Consider the following 13,741-nt stretch of genomic DNA (forward strand, 5'->3'; position numbering starts at 1 on the left):
GGGAGGTAACTTTGAAATCTTAAATGAGGACCCCAAGTTTTTATTCCATATTTTGATTCCTTACGTAAAACTAAGTAACTTTTATTCGAGACATTTTTCTAAACTATGGATAGATGGCGCTAAAATCGAAAAAAATCATTTATTCTGATGTTATAGGTAAATAATAGAAGCGGTCTAATATCTGGAGAAATACACTCCCAAAGGAAAAACAAAAAAAAACGTTTTTAATATTTTTTAAAAACCTTTCGAAGGGCACCAAATACGACCCCCCCACTCCACAACCTGGAGGTGGGGTGGGGGGTAACTCTAAAATCTTAAACAGCAACTCTCATTTTTGTTCGAAACAACATTTGTTCGAAACAATTTTTAGAATTTTTGATAGATGGCGCTAATAAATAGTCTTTTTCCAATTATAGCGCCATCTATGAACAATTCTAAAAAAATGTTTTAAATAAGTGTTGCTCAATTTTTCATGATTAATGCAAATTTGCAATAAAAAATATAGGTTGCTATTTAACATTTTAAAGCTAACCCCCATCCCACCTGTAGGGGCTGGGGTAGAAGGTCATGTTTGGTGTTATTCGATAGGTTTTTAAAAAATAATAAATACGTATTTTTTGGTTTTTCATTTGAAATTGTATTTCTTAATATATTAGAGCGTTTTTATAATTTACCTATGGCATTACAATACATTGTTTTTTCCGATTATAGCGCCATCTATCCACAATTCGAAGAAATCTCTCAAATAAAAGTTGCTTACTTTTACATAAGGAAACAAAATCTGGAATAAAAACTGGCAGTTTCTATTTAAGATTTTAAAGTTAGCCCCCACCCCACCTCCAAGGGATGGAGCGGGGGATTGCGTTTGGTGTCATTGGATAGATTTTAAAAAATTATTGGAAACGTGTTTTTTAGATGTTTAGTTCACGAAATATTCGACCGTTCCGCTACTTTTGGGACACGCTATATATATTATATACATAGTGATACAAAGATATATAAATGTATGTAGGTATATACGGGTATGGGTAAAATACTTTACAATTGTACCCGTTGCTAGTGTTACAATTGTACCACAACGACATGCCAATGGTTTGTCAGAATTTTTACCACATCACGCAATCTAATCTCAATTTAATATAAGTATATTAATAAATGTATAATATGAGTCAATACTTATGCCGCCCTTACTAAAAAATAACTCTACAACTAGAGCGAATATCCAAAAAATACAAAATTTAATTAATTTTACTCGCCAGGCATAAAAACCACTATTTTTATCTAACAACGTAACTACCTCACTTAACATCGCCAAACTACGGTCAACATTCATGGCACATGGCACACGTGTGTGTGTGTGTGTGTGTGTGTGTGTGTGTGTGTGTGTGTGTGTGTGTGTGTGTGTGTGTGTGTGTGTGTGTGTGTGTGTGTGTGTGTGTGTGTGTGTGTGTGTGTGTGTGTGTGTGTGTGTGTGTGTGTGTGTGTGTGTGTGTGTGTGTGTGTGTGTGTGTGTGTGTGTGTGTGTGTGTGTGTGTGTGTGTGTGTGTGTGTGTGTGTGTGTGTGTGTGTGTGTGTGTGTGTGTGTGTGTGTGTGTGTGTGTGTGTGTGTGTGTGTGTGTGTGTGTGTGTGTGTGTGTGTGTGTGTGTGTGTGTGTGTGTGTGTGTGTGTGTGTGTGTGTGTGTGTGTGTGTGTGTGTGTGTGTGTGTGTGTGTGTGTGTGTGTGTGTGTGTGTGTGTGTGTGTGTGTGTGTGTGTGTGTGTGTGTGTGTGTGTGTGTGTGTGTGTGTGTGTGTGTGTGTGTGTGTGTGTGTGTGTGTGTGTGTGTGTGTGTGTGTGTGTGTGTGTGTGTGTGTGTGTGTGTGTGTGTGTGTGTGTGTGTGTGTGTGTGTGTGTGTGTGTGTGTGTGTGTGTGTGTGTGTGTGTGTGTGTGTGTGTGTGTGTGTGTGTGTGTGTGTGTGTGTGTGTGTGTGTGTGTGTGTGTGTGTGTGTGTGTGTGTGTGTGTGTGTGTGTGTGTGTGTGTGTGTGTGTGTGTGTGTGTGTGTGTGTGTGTGTGTGTGTGTGTGTGTGTGTGTGTGTGTGTGTGTGTGTGTGTGTGTGTGTGTGTGTGTGTGTGTGTGTGTGTGTGTGTGTGTGTGTGTGTGTGTGTGTGTGTGTGTGTGTGTGTGTGTGTGTGTGTGTGTGTGTGTGTGTGTGTGTGTGTGTGTGTGTGTGTGTGTGTGTGTGTGTGTGTGTGTGTGTGTGTGTGTGTGTGTGTGTGTGTGTGTGTGTGTGTGTGTGTGTGTGTGTGTGTGTGTGTGTGTGTGTGTGTGTGTGTGTGTGTGTGTGTGTGTGTGTGTGTGTGTGTGTGTGTGTGTGTGTGTGTGTGTGTGTGTGTGTGTGTGTGTGTGTGTGTGTGTGTGTGTGTGTGTGTGTGTGTGTGTGTGTGTGTGTGTGTGTGTGTGTGTGTGTGTGTGTGTGTGTGTGTGTGTGTGTGTGTGTGTGTGTGTGTGTGTGTGTGTGTGTGTGTGTGTGTGTGTGTGTGTGTGTGTGTGTGTGTGTGTGTGTGTGTGTTTTGGAATACACTTCACTTTAAGTAGTAGTATGTCTTTATATAATATTTAATCCCTTATTGGTTTACAAGACACCTGTTTATAAATACTTATTTTGGGGATAAGTTGAATACAATTCGATGATCTTGACCTTGTTACATTTGTCCCCTTTATGTGTTACAATTGTCCCTTGAATGGGTACAGATGTAACACTTGTTGTTAAGTTAAAATGATGCATTTTTCTTGTTACCTAATCAATAAAACTTACACAATAAAATTGGAAATTGAAGTTAAATGTTCAACATATATCCCCCTATTTTTATATCCCACTTGTATGGAACCCATTTTTAAATAAAAAATTACAAGTAAAAAATGTTACAATTGTACCCGCTCTCCCCTACTCTCTGTTTTAACATAAACGTAATAAAGAGGCTAAATTTTAAATTTCGTCACTTAACTTTTGCGATTAAACTTTGCAATGCACAAATCCGCACCTTTTCCTTTGAAACATTCATAACCTTTTCAGAATAAGAATTGAAGCTTGAAACAGGTACTGTTATCCTCAGAAATATTAGAGCTATATACTGTAAAATTTTCAGAAAAAAATATTAAAATGGAACAGACTCGTAGCGAGGTAAACGCAAAAAAACGTGATTTATTTTTTTTTACTTTTAGGGTAAAATTACGATTTTGACAATGTTCCTCAACAAGAAATTAAAAAAAAAATCTCATTTTCGTTTTCAGCACCGTCAAAAACATACAGTATGTTTAAAATTGGCCATTCACCTCTCCGTGGTCAGTACCTGGTCATTTTGGGGGTGCCTTCCGCTCGCCTATTACTAAAGTTGGCCACTAACTTCTCCGTGGTCAGTAAATCGAGAAATAAGCGTCTTTTTGGGGGTGTGCCGCTCTGCTATAAAGCGAATAACCGGCTGGAGACCAACAACAAAGAGACAAAATAGAAGACCCAAAACAAGATGGAGAGATCATGAGATCCAGTATTGGCGACATAAAGACGCTTAGAATCTACAATTGGAAGAAGCGGTGTAAGGACCGGAAAGAATGGAGGAAACTTGTAAACAGGGCAAAGTCACACAAAACGCTGCTATAATAATAAAAAGACAACAGCGGAGTTATTCACCGTTACAAATGAATCAGAGAACCCAAAAGAGCGGCAAACACTCTGCCAGGAGTAAGTAAGCCACGATGAATGGTCAATATATGAATCTGTACTGTCGAGAGCCCTCAAAACTCCATAAGATAACGTGCCTTTAGTCGTGACTGGGCATCAGGTGCTGCGGAGGTGATGGCGTATTCATTTTCAACGACCCCAAAACCCCGGTGTAACAAAATATGACCTTTACTATTCTGATTTTGACATGTTTATGGATATAGTGGAACCTCGATAACTCGGATTAATCGGGACCGCGGCCGATCCGGGTTATCGAAAATCCGGGTTAGCCGGAGAATATGGTAAAAATTAATAAAATACGGTATACTTACAGATAAACTCCATTATAGTTAAAATAACATGAAATATTATATATGCACAGTACCTACACATCTAAATTATTAAAAACACGCAAACACAAACCTAAGGAAACGGAAGTAAACAATACAAGACTGTATTACACACAATACAGTCACAATCGGAACGATGTTATGAACAGTGAAAACTAAGACCATTGTTTAAAAATAATTTTTTAAATAGTCTTTTAGTCTTTTTTAAACAATGCTAAGACAGTTTGAAAAAAATAAAGGAATAACAGGTGCCTGTTGTTTCCGATAAATCCGAGACAATGACCGTCGGTCTGCCGCCGCCGCCGTGTGCCATGAGTCATTTTTACTATCGTATACATAGTGCAAATTAGACAAATACACATTATCTCTCAAATATTATATTACATACTATCCCTTGCAAGATAATTCTGATGGAATTCCCCAGATTAAGAGACTGGGCCGATAACAAGCACAAAATAGTCTGGTGAATTCCATCCGAATTATCTTGCAACGGATAGTAATTTTTTATTGTTGAAATGTTTGTCTGATAAAAATCGGTCCGGGTTAGCCGGACTTTCAGGTTATCGGGAGCCGACTTATCTGGATACCACTGTACTTGTGGATGCATTTTATGCACTATGAATGCAATTATACATTTACATCCTTTCTATTGTAGACTTTTTTCTTGACGTCATCCCAAACACAATGCAAAAAGTCGATGCAGGCAGGGAGTTTCAAGTGTGGGTGCACATATTATTATTTACAGGGTACATAAAATAGACAATTAATAGTATATTATTCAACGAGCATGTAATGATGGCTATTACTCACGATGATGAAGTTTGCGACACGAGCCGTAGGCGAGTGTCGTAATTCATCAGAGTGAGTAATAGCCATTACATGCGAGTAGAATACTATACTTTTTCTACGACCTATTTTATTTTAATTAGTAAAAAATTTAATTATCAACTACTCGAGATTTAAATTATAATAATTTACAAGAACAGCTAAATGCTATTTACCCCTAGTACGTGGCTGAATAATTAATGCCTACTATTACCAAATAATTATTTATTATAAAAATACGACTAGAAATGGTCAATATAAGTTCTATTCGTTTCCGAAAAATTATAAGCTACTACTAAGTACCTACTGTCAATTAATCTAATAAATAGGAAATGGCTGTTGTTGGTGGACGTATTTCAATAGTTATAATGTATATTTACATTTAACTATATATAGGGTGTCCCAAAAGTAGTGGAACGGTCGAATATTTCGCGAACTAAACATCGGATCGAAAAACTGAAAAATACGTGTTCAATCATTTTCAAAAATCTATCCAATGACACCAAACACCAACCCCCACTACACCCCCTGGAGGTGGGGTGGGGGGTAACTTTAAAATCTCAAATAGATACCCCTAGTTTTTCTTGCAGATTTGGATTCGTTACGTAAAAGTAAGCAACTTTTATTCAAGACATTTTTTCGAACTGTGGATAGATGGCGCTATAATTGGGAAAAACGATTTATCCTGATACCATGGGTAAATTATAGAAACGGTCTAATATCTTGAGAAATACGCTTCCGAATGAGAAACCAAAAACAGGTTTTTAATATTTTTCGAAAACCTATCGATAAACACCAAAAATGACCGTCCAACCCACCCCCTGGAGACGGGGTGGGGGGTAAATTTAAAATCCTTAATAGCAACCCCCACTTTTTATTGCCGATTCGAATTCGTCATGAAAAATTAAGCAACATTTATTCGAAACATTTTTTAAAATTGCTGATAGATGGCGCTAATAAATCGTATTTTTCCAATTAAAGCGCCATCTATCAACAATTCTAAAAAATGTTTCGAATAAATGTTGCTTAATTTTTCATGACGAATCCGAATCTGTAATAAAAAGTGGGGGTTGCTATTTAACATTTTAAAGTTACCCCCACCCCACCTCCAGGGGATGGGTTGGAGGGTCATGTTTAGTGTTATTCGATAGGTTTTCGAAAAGTATTAAAAACCTTTTTTTTTTTGGTTTCTCATTTGGAAGTGTATTTCTCGAGATATTAGACCGTTTCTATAATTTACCTATGGTATCAGGATAAATCGTTTTTCTCAATTATAGCGCCATCTATCCACAGTTCGAAAAAATGTCTTGAATAAAAGTTGCTTACTTTTACGTAACAAATCCAAATCTGCAAGAAAAACTAGGGGTTTCCATTTGAGATTTTAAAGTTACCCTCCACACCACCTCCAGGGGGTGTAATGGGGGTTGGTGTTTGGTGTCATTGGATAGATTTTTGAAAATGATTAAACACGTATTTTTCAGTTTTTCGATCCGATGTTTAGTTCGCGAAATATTCGACCGTTCCACTACTTTTGGGACACCCTGTATAATATAATAATATAACAACTATACATAATATATTATAACATATTTAACACAATATGACTTGAAAAATAAACACAATATTAGTTATAAATTCCAATTAACATAAACAAAATGAGCTAATGTCACTGTCACTAAAATAAATGACAAACGTCAAAATTTTTAGTAAACAAGATATAAACGTAAAAAATATACTGACATTGTTAAAGTTGAAATTCCTTTAAAAATTTTCGATGTTAATTATTGATATAAATTACAATAATTATTGTACTAAATAAACAACTTTAAGTAATTTTTTTTGAAGTTAATATACGGATTAATATTAAAAGTGGCATGCGTCACTTGAATCTAACTTCAGCCCGTGAGTAATGACCCGTGAGTAACTTCAGCCCGTGAGTAATGAATTATTACTCACGGGTACAGTAATGGGTGCTATTATCTATGAAAAATATCGAATAATGAGCATGTTATTAAACGGTCGTAGAAAAAAATATGTTTCCAATAGGAAATGGTATCAATTCGGTTTCTACTTTATAAGATTTTCTTTCAGGTGTTTGTTGCAGACTATAAAAGTGACTATTATACTTATTGCATTTAAATTAACTTAAATTAGGTAATATAGATTAATTAAATAAATGCTATGGTTACAGTTAATTGGTAAAAAGAATGAAAACAATGGAGCGGGATTATAAGTTAAATATACAGGTATGTACTAAAAGTGTGCATTATCGGTTAATGAGAAAGTAATTATTACCTATAAGCAATGTGTAATTTTTTTAAGAATGGAACGTCATTTGATTCGAAGTAAAGTAAAAGTGGAGATCCCCAAACAACAATGCAGGATGTAAATATAAAGTTTACTGAACAAATTAAAAGTGGAATAACAAGAAAATTTCATGAATTTGATTTTAAAAAAGAGCCAAAATTTTGAATGCACTCAGTGAAAATAAATATGTCCCAAATATGAGACAGACAAAATACCAATTTGTGTCATCTCCATATAGCATACCGCAAAATAATAAAAAATAAGCTCAAACGTCCTAGAATGTAGGTTAAAAGTTGGATAGAAAAAAGGCATTTTCGCAGTTCAATTTAATTCAAGAATTGTTGATAGACCAATTGATTATGGAAATTATTCTTTAAGTCTCTTCTTGTGAACGTTTCTGGAATGATTCTAATTTAAATACAGGGTGGTTCATCTTATTCGCCTCGGTGTCTGTACGGAAAACTACTTGATATTTTAAAAAAATTTCTTCACAGTAATATACAGGGCCATTAATACTACAATCTAAAAATAATGTGAATTATGCAGGGTGCTCCAAAAAAGAGTGGTATATTAAAGTTATATTTTTTCTTATAGAATGCCCTATATATGATGACATTATTGAATTGACCTTAAAAATAAGCTATACTTTCAAAAGGGTTCCCTATACCTAAATACAGGGTGTTTTCATTTATTTAGATTTTTATAAAAATGTAAGGTTTTAGAAAAAACTAAATATCTACGAATCTAAGAATCAGTAACAAATTCTTTCTTGGATCTTAATAATTGACTATTTAGCATACTTAAGCAGATGCTTATTGCAACAAAGTTTCTTACAGGGTGGTCAAAATATGAGATTGTTCTATTAACAAATTCAAGCTGTAATAACTTATTTAATTTAAATAGAACACCCTGTATTTTACTAGTCTATCGCGTAGAAAATATACTTAGCTTTCAATTTGTATTAGGGTTTCCTATACCTATCTTTTTACAGGGTGGTCAAAATATTAGATTGTTCTATTAACAAATTCAAGCTGTAATAACTTACTTATTTTAAATAGAACACCTTATATCTTACTAGCCTATCACGTAGAAAATTTATTTAGCTTTCAATTCTTGTTAGGGTTTCCTATACTTATCTCCCTTCATTTGTTAAATATTTAAAGATTTCCTAATTTGCAAGCTTTAAAAATTAGAATTAAGTAAATATGTCGCGAGTCGTGGATACATAAATGTACAACACATCACCAACACCGGCAATATACTTAGACATGATACTGTCGTTAATAAAATTTTCATTGTTATCATGTAATCACACAGAGTGTTGTATTATTTTAGTTGGTTTTGGCCTACATGTGACATTGAATAATATGTTTATATTAAACTGCATACCCTATATTAGATGCCGTATTCTGGAAAATATTTAAATTATATTTCATTCCGTATAAGTATTTTCCATATCTTAAACCAACGTTTATTAAGTAAATTTAAGAACATCATTTTTTGTTTGAATCTTTGAATCGCAATTACAAACAATTAAATGCAATGGCTACTATGACGAAAACGAGTCTATTGTACAAAAATATGTAAAAAATGGGTATTTACAGACTAACATGGGAATTTATATTTACAGAATAACATGTGTATTGAGAATGTTTACATGGAATTGAAGAGATTTTAAATATCTTCCATTATAAAGAATAGAATATCGAGTATGTCATTTAAAATAAGAACACTCTGTGTGATTAAATGATAAAAATATGAATTTTATTAACGAAAGTATCTTGACTAAGATATTTAAGTATATTTCCGGTGTTGGTGATGTGTTGTACATAACCACGACATAGGTACTTAATTCTAATTTTTAAAGCTTACAAATTAGGAAATCTTCAAATATTTAAAAAATGAAGGGAGATAGGTATAGGAAACCCTAATAAGAATTTAAAGCAAAGTAAATTTTCTACGCGATAGATTAGTAAGATACAGGTTGTTCCATTTAAAATAAGTAAGTTATTACAGCTTGAATTTGTTAATAGAACAATCTAATATTTTGACCACCCTGTAAAAGATAGGTATAGTAAACTCTAATACAAATTGAAAGCTAAGTAAATTTTCTACGCGATAGTCTAGTAAGATATAGGGTGTTCTATTTAAAATAAGTAAGTTATTACAGCTTGAATTTGTTAATAGAACAATCTCATATTTTGACCACCCTGTAAGAAATTTTGTTGCAGTAATCATCTGTTTAAGTATACTAAATAGTCTATTATTAAGATCCAAGAAAGAATTTGTTACTGATTCTTTAGATTCGCAGATATTTATTTTTTTCTAAAACCTAACATTTCCATAAAAATCGAAATAAATCAAAACACCCTGTATTTAGGTATAGGTAACTCTTATGAAAGTATAGCTTATTTTTTAAGGTCAATTCAGTAATGTCATCAGATATAGGGCATTCCATAAGAAAAAATATAACTATGATATACCACTCTTTTTTGGAGCACCCTGTATAATTCACATTATCTTTAGATTGTAGTATTAAAGGCCCTGTATATTTGTGTGAAGAAATTTTTTTTAAATATCCGTATATTTTATCCGTATATAAAGTGGTTTTCCGTACAGAGACCGAGGCGAATAAGATGAACCACCCTGTATACTGTATATCTCTGTTTGTGGGGGGTTGGCTTTCTGTAAAGCTCGGTTGCATATTCTGTGTCATTTTTTATGATGGAAATAAATTGCTATTTTTTTTACATGGCGAATTTAATTGCTTTGTCTTTACTGTTGATGTCCATCAGAAATAGAGTCAATGCTTCTAGATCGTAGAGGCCAAATAAAGAACATTTTGTTCGAAGTCATCCATGAATATATCTCCTAATAATGAAGATAACGATGGGCCTATGGCTAATTCAGAATTTTATTTGAAAAATCCATTATCTAGTTGAAAATAAGTGTATGTGCAAAATGGTAGTAGCTCTATGATAGCTGATACATTAAGTTTTAGGCCTTCTTATTAAGCTGAAAATTTGTTAATAGCGTGTATAGTCGGACAAAATTTGATGTATGGAAACACTGGAACAGGGGAAGTGTTAATTGTCGAACGTGATTTTAATTGTGGAACGTGTCATTCTGACAAGTTTATGATTGTGAAAACTAGCGGGTTGTTTTTAAATTTATTCAATAGCAAACTTTATTTAATATTAGAAAAAATATTTGTCCAACAAATATGTTGAGCATTTTAATAAGTCCGACACGTAGGACATCTCAAATGACAGGAATTATATTGGTCGTAAATAGCAGTCTGATTTTTGTATGAGAGTTTACCTAATGAAAAATGAAAGGGTAAAAAATTAATTAGAAGTTCTGTCCGACAAAATACATGGGTTGTTTTTGTAATTTGATGTTCGAAACTTGTAACCTATTCCAAAATTAAAACTTCCCCTGTTCCAGTGTTCCCGTACATCAAAATGTGTCCTACTAGACACCGTTAAGCTATTAAGAAATTTTCAGCTTGGTTTTAATAAACTTTTTTTTGGTACGCGGGATCCAGGCTATTTCGTTCTTGTTGTCAATGTATCATCCCTTTTCTAATTTGGCTATTAGTATTTTTTTCACCAGCATTTTCACGAATGTGCCATTGGAAAATCCTCAATTACCACTAAGTGTCAGAATAAACTATCATAAAATATACATAAAATGCCTGGGGAGAATGAGCATAGCATGATACAGTGGAAATTAAATCACGTCAATATTCATGAAAGAAACAGACATGAAAAATCCATAGCAAACCCATCAGAAGAATGTAGTAGGCTCAGGTTGCCAATACTAAAGGAAGAAGTCAGCAACAAGAATACACCGACATTAGTACATTAGTGGATTAATATAAAATTGGAGACACACCATCTACAATTACAAATAACACATACCTATATGAACAACATATAAAATGAATAAACAGAATATGTATAATACATAAATACAAAATCGCACAATACACAAAATAATAAGAATTTGATGTCATCCAGAAGGCACAAACGCTAGCCTTAGAATTTTTCAACTAAACCATTTTCTACAGAATGGAGTTGGTTACTTACTAGTTACTTTGAAAAACCAACGATAAACAAATTTTTGGTTATAATAATAGATCACCTTTTTAAAATAATCTTTGGGAAATGATTTCCAGACTGGAAATCGAAACGTCAAACACTTATAAAATTTAATTTTCATTGTGGCTTTGTGGCTTAATCCCATATAATAATATTCAATATTTTGTATTAACAAACCCTCGATTGGTAAATACATAATACATTATATACTTTAAATTTTACGTAACGATTTTGAAGCGGATAAAAATGTAAATTATACATTCACCGGCACAAAATTCCGCCACCCAAAATTTTTGATTAAGTTTGACAAGCTATAACTTTGTTATTTGTACTCCGATTTTCAAGACTGTTGCATCAGTTTGTAGGTACATGTATTGATGTCGTTTTTTATTATTCCGGTAACAAAAAAAATTTTTTTTAGATGGCATTATACGGAGGTGAATGGAAGCGTTGTATTTTCTCTTAAATTTAAAAAATTTTGTGGAAAAATTTTGGGGGCTGATTTTGTTTCATACTCCTTTTGTATTATCCTGGAAGTATCACTAAGGTTTTATTTTTTGAATTATCCAAATATCTCTTTTCTTGTAAGAGCTGTAAATAAGAACACTGCTTTGAAGGTTTTTTAATTAAAAATATCAAACTTACTAAAATTAACAAATCAAAACAAAATTAACAACAAAACCAAACAATTCAATAGCGGGTATGTCCACCTCTTGCAGCAACGACTACTCGCAATCTGTTTGGCATCGAATAAAGATGTGTTATCCTTGCCTCGGGAATAGCCCGATATTCCTCTACCAGGGCCATAACTGTACCAAATTTTCTGGAGGCCTAGGATGACGGCAAATATTCCCATTTTTAATTCATCCCATAAATACTCAAGAGGATTGAGATCTGGGCTGCATGCGGACCATTCTAATCTTATCAATCCAACCTCTATTTTATGAGTCAATCAGTGTTTTTATTTACAAAAATGGTACAGCTCTTACAAGAAAAGAGATATTCGGATAATTCAAAAAACATAATTTTAGTGATGCTTCCGGGATAATATGACAGGACTATGAAACAAAACCAGCCCTTCCATTTTTCCACAGAATGTTTTAAAGTTAGGAGGAAATACAACACTTCCATTCACCCCCGTATAATCCAATGCAAGCAAAATTTTTGTGTTACCGGAATAAAATTAAACGATAGCAATATAATATGTACCTACAAACTGGTGCAAGAATCTTGAGAATCGGAGTACAAATAATAAAGGTATAAATTATCAAACTTAATCAAAAATCTTGGGTGGCGGAATTTTGTGCCGGTGAGTGTATATTCTTATTTATGCTTTTTAATTTATTCTCTGAAAATAAAAAGTCAAATAAACAAAAATGTAAAACAGTTCACACAAAACAGTCAACCAAGTTACTTGCATTTTATACAATAAACGTCACAAAAATAAAGTTATACACAGACACAAAAATAGAAAAATAAACTGATATTTACCGCTCACTGAAGCCAATAATTGTGTTAATGTTCCAGAAAAAATACTGCCCTCAATTTTGTTTGCCATAGCCAGAAATTTTGTCTAGCTGCGACATTAATAAAGGATTGATTAAAACTAATTTGGAAACCCACTTGAACTTGATTGTGGCGCACGCATTTATATTTAAACAATAAGAAGCTACCGATACGAATAAAAACTACAAAACAATAATTCGACGGTATAAAATGTCGAACTGAACTGTTTGAATATTTCGAAGTCTACTTTTTGTTGATAAATTCGCTTAATTGGCGTTTGTGCTTACGCGTTAATTGCTGACGAGTAAACAATAAATACGTGTGGTTTAAATACTAGTATATTTTTCGCTTTTCTATGGCATGCATTTTTATTTATTCTTAGTCACCAAGTGAAGTATGCCAATTATTATTAAGTAGGTACCTACTCGTTATAATTATGATATAGTATATTATCTTTTCGGAAGCTTGTTACTGATAAGAACCTATCACGATATTAAAAAATATTGATTATTTAAAAATTGTAATAATCCTGATATCTACATTGTACATATTTATTTAAAATATTAAAATCGCTGAACTATTGAGTAACACTAAAAAGTCCATAGATAGCATTTGGTTCAATAAGAGATACGATCGTAGATGTTACATTAACCATAGGCGTAACCAGGGGGGGTTTTGGGGGTTATAACCCCCCCCATTGGGATGTACTTTCAGCTCTATACGCTTAACACCATAGCCCTCAGAGACCTTCCAGTAGTTGTAACCCCCCCCCTTTCAGGAGTTGTAACCCCCCTTAGGATCATCCTGGTTACGCCTATGACATTAACATTAGAATGGCAAAAAAATTGGTAACAATTTTGCAAAATTTGCTGTGTCATTGCTAATCCATTGTCGGATTTAATAATTCCGGTTAATTCTTTCACCCATTTTTAAAAAATGTGAAAACCTTG

At 33.6% G+C, this 13,741-nt stretch overlaps 1 protein-coding gene across 1 annotated transcript in view; it reads right to left on the reverse strand.

The window, feature by feature from the left end:
* LOC114338672 (facilitated trehalose transporter Tret1) overlaps positions 1-13,173 on the reverse strand; it is a 92,722-nt gene extending 79,549 nt beyond the window's left edge. The window contains exon 1 of the mRNA XM_028289276.2: positions 12,777-13,173. Coding sequence (XP_028145077.1) covers positions 12,777-12,843 — 67 coding nt within the window. The 5' untranslated portion in view covers positions 12,844-13,173. The remainder of the gene's footprint in view (positions 1-12,776) is intronic.
* Between the last annotated feature and the right edge of the window lie 568 nt (positions 13,174-13,741).

The sequence above is a fragment of the Diabrotica virgifera genome, chromosome 6 (genome assembly GCF_917563875.1).
Source record: "Diabrotica virgifera virgifera chromosome 6, PGI_DIABVI_V3a".
Lineage (NCBI taxonomy): Eukaryota > Metazoa > Arthropoda > Insecta > Coleoptera > Chrysomelidae > Diabrotica > Diabrotica virgifera.